The 8,463-nt window shown below is 40.8% G+C and overlaps 1 protein-coding gene across 2 annotated transcripts; it reads left to right on the top strand.

Moving 5' to 3' along the window:
* Window positions 1-1,082: 1,082 nt before the first annotated feature.
* LOC139456574 (tripartite motif-containing protein 2-like) lies at window positions 1,083-7,604 on the top strand. 2 transcript variants are annotated; one of them, XM_071238364.1, is made up of 4 exons: window positions 1,083-1,156; window positions 4,243-5,427; window positions 5,833-5,880; window positions 6,854-7,604. In XM_071238364.1, exons 2-4 carry the CDS (start codon window positions 4,251-4,253, stop codon window positions 7,504-7,506), a joined length of 1,878 nt encoding a protein of 625 aa, XP_071094465.1. In that variant the 5' UTR covers window positions 1,083-1,156; window positions 4,243-4,250; the 3' UTR covers window positions 7,507-7,604. The 2 variants fall into 2 exon arrangements, with proteins under 2 accessions (XP_071094465.1, XP_071094466.1); XM_071238365.1 differs by lacking the exon at window positions 1,083-1,156 and adding an exon at window positions 3,236-3,318.
* The last annotated feature ends 859 nt before the right edge of the window (window positions 7,605-8,463 follow it).

The following is an 8,463-nucleotide window of genomic DNA, read 5'->3' as shown; positions in this document are numbered from 1 at the left end:
TTTGAGTGTATGTTCAGTAGACGCTCAGTATTGTAACGTCGCATCACACGTAATTTCGCCGTTGTAACGTCACATCACACGTATTCTCGCTGTTGTAACGTCACATCACACGTATTCTCGCTGTTGTAGCGTCACATCACACGTATTCTCGCTGTTGTAGCGTCACATCTCACGTATTCTCGCTGTTGTAACGTCACATCACATGTATTCTCGCTGTTGTAACGTCACATCACACGTATTCTCGCTGTTGTAGCGTCACATCACACGTATTCTCGCTGTTGTAGCGTCACATCTCACGTATTCTCGCTGTTGTAACGTCACATCACACGTATTCTCGCTGTTGTAGCGTCACATCACACGTATTCTCGCTGTTGTAACGTCACATCTCACGTATTCTCGCTGTTGTAACGTCACATCACACGTATTCTCGCTGTTGTAACGTCACATCACACGTATTCTCTCTGTTGTAACGTCACGTCACGTCACACGTATTCTCGTTGTTTACTGTTGGAAGCTGTTAATGATCACAAAAAGATAAGCAATAACACTTTTATAATGATGGTACGTTATTCATCAACGTACGTCTAAAATGTAGGGGGGGGGGGGGGGGTAATTGCTAAAATTGGCGTACAACCATACTCACTCACACTATAGTGCAACTTTCTCATTCCAGATTATGAAAACTATATTGCTGCTTCAGTGTGAACACAGGACCGAAGCCCTAGAAAACATCAGGAGTCAAGCTGCCGAACAGGGCCGGTCGGGTAGCCTAGTGGTTAAAGCATTCGCTCGTCACGCCGAAAACCCGACATGGATACAATGAGTGAAGCCCATTTCTGGTGTCCCCCACCGTGATATTGCTGGAATATAGCTAAAAGCGGCGTAAAATCAAACTCACTTACTCTCTAAAATGTATGAAAGTCACCCATCCTAAAGTGGCATTAGTTGATAAGGTCGATCTCATGTAAAATATAGTTAACCCAGATTCTGTTCAACTCAATATGAATATAGCTAACACGCATGAGGCAGTCTCAGGCGGAAGTAGTCTGATTCAGTGGGCAGAGAGACTGTGTAGATATTCGTCTGTTGACGCTGACATTGTTGTCCGTAGCTACCTCAAACACTGCACGACTTCAGGATCCTTACAGATATAATGGTGAGTGAGACACATTTTCAGATAATAATTGATCAAAATTGACTTAATTGTCAATCGATACACTACTTTGCTACAAAATGCATAATACTAGCAAAACTAGGTTAAACAGTAATGGAATTGTACTTTGAACATTTTGATGGTAAAACTTTATACTGGTAAACAACAGTGTTAACACAAATGTTGACTCTAACAGTGTCCTTCCGTTGATTTATATGATGTGGTCTCTATCCACATTAACATATATCTTCTTACATACTGGCTATATGTTAGGGGTCTGGGTCAGTAGACACCAAATAACACTATAGTTAGGTTCACCTCTTAGATGCATGTAATTGTTGAGCGAGGTCTAGGCAATTCAAGAAAATGGACACTGTGACCACCATCAATTGCTCACTAGCGACAAGATGACCCAGTTTTTTTAAAAAGCTATACCGCTCGATTGCATTAATACCTGACTCCTACGCACGTAGAACCCTCAGAAAAAACAGTGGACTTATATCTGCTAAAATCCATCTGTTGGCTAAGCTACTGTGACAACCAACCCGGAAGTGTACTGTACTTTAACCTGATAGTGACAGTTTACAGCATGTGTTCACCCTGCATTGTTTGGGAGCCATTAACCTGAACAAACTTAAACGTCTTTATCAATAAGCAAACGCTAACTATTGATGGATTCTTATACAATGAACGAAGCCTAAGTTATGCTGTACAATATTCATGAAACATAGCGTTTTATGTAAGCATGAATGTTATAGTAGGACTATATGACTGTCATCTTTTGCCATTTAGTCATAAAGACTTATTTTTGAGAGGAAAGTGTCCAGTAAGTTGTTCCCAATAGATGTAGCTGGACAAGCAGATAAACGCAGTTGCCGATGATCTCATCCAAAAGTTGGAGAGATATGACAATCGGTATTATAAGAAAAGGTACAGATAATTGACGCGAGGATGGTGATAATATACGGGGTATACCAAACGTATCCCCCCTGTTCGTAAAATGGACTTGTCCGACATTTCCGAGGCCGAATTATATTCAGGGAGTCATCATTATCATAATTCGGGTTAATATTTAAGCTTGGACATTCAATCAACGAGGTTATCTCATATAAGAAACAAACGAATCGTGGTCGTTGTTTATCGTACAATAAAACACTGCGTCCCTCATGGTCTATTCTCCCTGCAGTGTTTTATTGTACAATAAACAACGACCACAAGTCGTTTATTTCTTAAATAAACCTTTCATAAATCAAAACCACATACTGGTGACAAACACCAAACAGCAATAGAAAGTGTCAGAATATTCAAATCTGTTCTCTGATAAACACTAAATGAAGTCATGACACCCAAAGGCAAAATTATATTGAATAATATGTTAGTCAGTATTTGCTTGCTCAGAAGCTAACTGTTTTAGAGGACACAGACATTTGCTTTGTCATCATCAAAACAAGGAAAACATTTCAAGACCGTTTACATTCAAACATCACCTCTGCCGTACCAGAGTTGGAAATCATTGAAATAACTGTGAAACAATATTCAATGTCTCCTCTGGATCTGTTCAAAGAATTTAAAACTGATGGCGGACCCTGTCCCAATCGGGATGATTTCGATTTTCCAATCGTGAATTTCACCGTCTTGTTGAGCAAATATACATGTACCATCAGCTCCAGCTTATGGCGACTACCCTTCTCAATTTCTAAGGTACTTTTGAGTATGTACATTTTCTTTAAACTTCAAGGAGACATATTATGTGTTTCTATCAAGGTTTCAACACCAATGGTCTGGCTAAAATATTCCAATATCCGGAATTCCAGAATTCCAGAATCAATGGTAGACATTGATGGGAAGTAACTACATATGACACGTTGACATTCGACCCGTGAACTTCCAGGTTAGAATAGGTCTTAAGCAACCCATGTTTTCCGTAAAAGGCGACTATGTGTATGCTTGTCCTAAGAGGCGATTAACGGGATCGGGTGGTCAGGCTCGCCGACTTGCAATTGGTTAATGCGTGGCTCAATGCTCAAGATGTCAATCACTGAATTGTCTGGTCCAGACTCGAATCGAATATTTACAGACCGCCGTCATGTGGCTGGAATATTGCTGAGTGCAGCGTTAACAAACGGACAGACGTTGACATCCCTGGCCGATACAGATTTTAACAAGTAAGTCTCAGACTGGTTATTTATTATTTTGGTATCTGCCAGCGACTTGTGATATTACTTACTCCACCGACAGAAATATTTTGACATTTGAGAACCTATGATATTATCTCTTCATACTTCGGATTTATTGAAATATTCCACCATTCATATGTCAGATGTAACCTGTATAGCCATCACAGGCGGGGTCTTTAATGTGTCTAGTTTCATTTATGACCAAACCCATAACTATGCCCACAAGCATAAGATCCTCAATGTTTATCTGTTTTGTGTCAAGATACCTTATTCATCAGAGTGTTACCTATGTAGAAGCCTTAAACGTCAATGGGATCTAGGGTACAGCGGGCGGAGGTTATGTGATGTAAGTATTACTATCTTAGACAGAAACAAGTTGACATCTAAAGAATACATGGGGCACGAGTTGCGTCCCATGGGCACGCCAGAAACCTATGATTGTGGGTTCGAATCCCGGTTCGCCCCGATTATGTTTCTAGGTTTGTCAGCACCATACCCGTGCTCGTAGGTTTCACCGAAGTGGTAAACGACCTGCATCATTTCGGACTTTCCTCCCACATTAAGCCGTCACGCTGCGATATAACTGGAATACTGTTAAAAGCGGCGTTAAACCAAACTCACAAGCTCATCTCAGAAGAGCGTCACATGACTCTAGCTCAAAAGTTCAAGGTCTTTGAAAAAAATTCAAACCTACAGCAGTGATTTCATATGATTGTGTAAATGGTTTGTCGCTTTTATCTAAGTAAAATATGGTTTAAACCATAGAACCATGTTTTGCCTGAGGAATCACCGATCAGCACTTTAAATAACTGTACGTGAAATTCATGTGAGAAAAATGTAAAACCTGAAAAGTCCAACTGAATTCATTTTGATGCAAACATACGGAAAATATAACGGTCATTCCTTATTCAGAGATCACTATGTCTGACTTCATCGCTCTGTCAGCCATCAAGAACTACCTGACCGAGTGCCCTATCTGCAATGAACAGTTTGATGAGGCCTCCCATCTCCCCCGCCGAATGCCTTGCTGTGTACAGTGTATATGTCATGACTGTCTCCAGAAGATCTACAAGGAAACAGACAAGACGTTGCTTTGTCCAATCAGTCGCCACAATCATCATCTTCCTAATGGAGTCGAGTCTCTTCCAAGCGAACCCCTCATTCTGAAAATCCTTGACGATCTGAAGATCCACAAAGGTCTCCGCTTTCCATGTACAGATTGTCCGGACAACAACGAGGCTGTGGCCAGATGTGATGACTGCTGTGTGTTCATGTGCACAGAGTGTAAAACATCACATGGCCGATACAGGTTATCTAGACATCACACGACAGTTACCTTTGAAGAGATGAAAGGCCGACCTGTCCAGAGCTTTCGTCGCTTACATCAGTGTAGTCAGCATCAACAGCCACAGCAATTTTACTGCTACACTTGTGACAAGATCATATGCGTGTCTTGCACTGTGCTAGACCACGATAAAGGGAAGGGACACAACGTTGTATCTGTAGCTGAGGCACACCAGGATAAGGCACAGTCTACTGATGACACTATGGCCAGACTCGAAGTGAAGACAAAGAAACTATCTGAAACAGAAACGGAACTGACGAAAAGGTTACAAACCATCATGGTATCAACAGAAGCTGCTAAGCAGGACATCAATCAGACTTTTGACAACCTGATTGATAATGTACAGGAAAGAAGAGCCATTCTGTTGTCAGATGTTGAGGACAAATCCACCAAATCACGTAAACAGACAGAAGAGGCCCATGAGTCAACCCAGACATTGCTGACTAAACTGAAGTCTTCCACTGAATATACGAAACAGATGAGGGGGAAAGCTGACCAGATAGAGGATCTACAACTGATGTTGTCTTCTGCTGGCTCCTTGAACACCTTGTTGGAAGAGTCCCCAAAGGAAGTTGGGTTCTTCAGAACAGGAGTCAGTTGTGTCCCTGGCAACTTAAATCATCTAGTCACTACTATCAAGTCGACAGGATTAGTCAGGTCTATTACATTCTCCCCGTCTAGGAGGCCAAACAGTTTACCAGAAATTGACACCTACAACACTATCACTCTGGAACCAACAGAGGTACCTGAAGGTAGGTTTGAGATGCTTATAATGAATGTAGCATATGACGAACTTTGTCACTGTTGTGCATCTATATGGACACATTTACAGACGTTCAATGCCCCCGCCCCCTTAATAATATTGTTATAAATGTTAGTATATTGTCACATGGCCATTGATAATGTGGGAATATTGATGTACAATTCTCTCTGTCGATAAATAAGATCTTGTCATGTTTTATGTTCAGGAATTTCGACATATGTGTTATGTCGTTCCAATGAAGAAGACCAAGTTTTGTTTTATAGTAGTTTTCAGGAACAATAAGTAGTATTTAAAACAAAGTCCTCCTTGCGATGTTTGGCATCTTTAATATTGATATGTTGCCTGCCAATACTATTTGTGAGTCGTAACCTATGAGGTGGTTACTTATTTTCAGTACCCAATGTTCACAAGAGAATTTCTGGACATGAAGAACAGGTTACATGTGAGTTGTTTAAGAACGGTACACATACAAAACACAATGCTCGTATGGACATTGCAGCTAGAACAAATAACAATCACCTTTATCCCGGAACCGTGTGTATTAATCCAATGATTAACATCATGAGCATCAATCTACGGAATTGGGATACGATTACATGCATCAACCAAGTCAGCGAGCCTGACCGCCAGATCCCGTTAGTCACCTCTTACGACAAGCATGGTCGCCTTTTACGGCAAGCATAGGTTACTGAAGACCTATTCTACCCAGGATCCTCACGGGTAATCTGACTATGAGCAAGTCCATGATCTAACATGGTATTTTACACCATGTTCGTACTGTTTTTATTTACATCTGTGAAAATCAGCTTGGTTAATAACGTGTGTGTACTTTTCAACCAATACTAAGACAATCTGGAGGGAGCATCGTGCCTATGTATGTGTATTTTGAGAGGGTGATCATTGATTTCAGATCAATAATTTTCAGTTTTTATGAAACAGTTAATATTCAGTTCAAGACTGTTTTACCCGCATATGCGTTCTTTCGATGAAAGGATATGTTAAAGAAATTGGATTATTAAACATAGTCTGAAAAATGTAAGTGTTTATTGGAACTAATACTTAAAGGCCTGCAATATATATGATTATTTCGAGCTTGTTGGCATGTCTCAACTTGCCTGGTATGTGGGTTGTCGCCCTTGTCTTCAATGATATACCTCACTCTAGTTGATAGCTATATGCTCCTTTGTGCATAAATGACTATTTGGTTATTTATATATGATTACATGTTTCATGTCTCCTCCTTGGCTGTGTCATGACAAGAGATAAATACTGAACCAAATGTAAAGCAAACGTTTACCTTTTGGGGGCGTGAACGATTACTAGTATTTACGTCACCTTCAACACGCAAACCTGGCTGATGTAACTGTTAACAACTCCTGTCATTTTATTCCATCCAGTGTTTGTTTCTAACACAGGTCCGACCCTGGAGTGGGACTCCAACACAGCCAGCGATGAAGTCACTATATCAGGATCTGTACTCACTAACACCAGGCCAGATCCTCCTCAACAAGACACCGGGTGTCGTATACAATCAGGGCGACATGCCATGGCTTCACGGCCTCTGGTCATCAGGCGTGGTCAGCGTGACATGTTTCATGTGAAGGCGCGATACACAGTGAAACATGTGAAAGAAGAGAATAAGATGGTATTTGAGTTGGCGCTGACCTCTTCACCTGCAGATGCCCCATGCTGTCAATGCACTGGACTGAGTGTACATGTTGTAACATGCACCAAGCACAAGCAGCACCTGTGTCTCCGGGTGATGTACAATACCAAACCCCTCACTGACATCCCGCTCTGCAAGAACCAGATTGGGGAGTCACATGATTTACACTTATGTTTCTTCCTGGACGGTACAAAGGGGAAAATCAACGTTGTTGATGTTGTTGCGGTCAAAGTGATCTGCACAGTCAAAGATGCTGCGTTTGACAGGCCACTGTGGATCATGATGTGTGCAGATACACCATCCAACTTGGACATCAGAGGGGAATTGATATCCGGCTACGATATGACTGTGTCTGACGGGTTGTCCCGACTGTTGTCATCACTGTATCAACCACATACATAACGAATATGTGTGAGTGCAATCGTCAATGCATCCTGTATGTAGCTGTCTATGTACTTGCATATCCATTTGTATATGACTGGGTATCTCTTAGTTCAGATGGTTCCAGCCTGTTGAACCTTAAGTAGTATCCAAATGACATTAATAGTATGTTCAGAAAAGTAAGTGTGTTAGTGTTGATGTGATTACGATTCAATGAATGCAGGTAGTCCTGCAGTGTAATGATTATCTCCCTTGTTCCCTTGGTATTGTTCTATGACGTTATTGTTCTGTCACGTTATTGTTCTATGAAGTTATTGGTCTGTGATGTTATGCCGTCAAGCATTTTACCCATCACGAATGACTATGAAGGGTGTATATTTAATGTTATAAAGACCCTCTCTCATGTTTAACGAACGCAAATTGAATACATTTTTAACGTGGGTAATAAATAAAATATCACCCTCGTTCTCGTTATTTTTACAAAACTCGTGAACTTTCTATGGTATCTGATACCAGAGAATATCATAGATACCATTGAAACATACCGTAAAAATGGTAACCATAGAAACATATCGTAAAAATGGTAACCATAGAAATATATCGTAAAAATGGTAACCATAGAAATATTTCGTAAATATATTGATACACAAACGCCTATGGAGAGTACCGAGGGACGGCATAGCTAGTGACAGGGAACATCTCATATAATGGTCACATTCAATTATGCGTGCAAGAAATAAATACCACATGTGTTTCTCAAGTTTAGGACAGTAGACGAATTCACTGATCCCTCAGGTATCCTATAATCTTGAATTCCTATCACAAAAGTCAGTGCCCTCACAAATGTCCAGAATTTGTCACAGTTGAATGGCTTGTACGAATCACGTGCTCGAATGTAGAAATCAGTGATGGAATCTGACAGAAAAGTAGGTGTTTTCGGATAGTTATTAGTCCACACTGGCCGAGAAACGCAAGTCG

Source organism: Haliotis cracherodii, unplaced genomic scaffold (assembly GCF_022045235.1).
Source record: "Haliotis cracherodii isolate W230 unplaced genomic scaffold, xgHalCrac1.p SCAF_11, whole genome shotgun sequence".
NCBI lineage: Eukaryota > Metazoa > Mollusca > Gastropoda > Lepetellida > Haliotidae > Haliotis > Haliotis cracherodii.
Note: the sequence above shows the minus strand (reverse complement) of the source record. Positions and strands in the feature narration are given on the sequence as shown.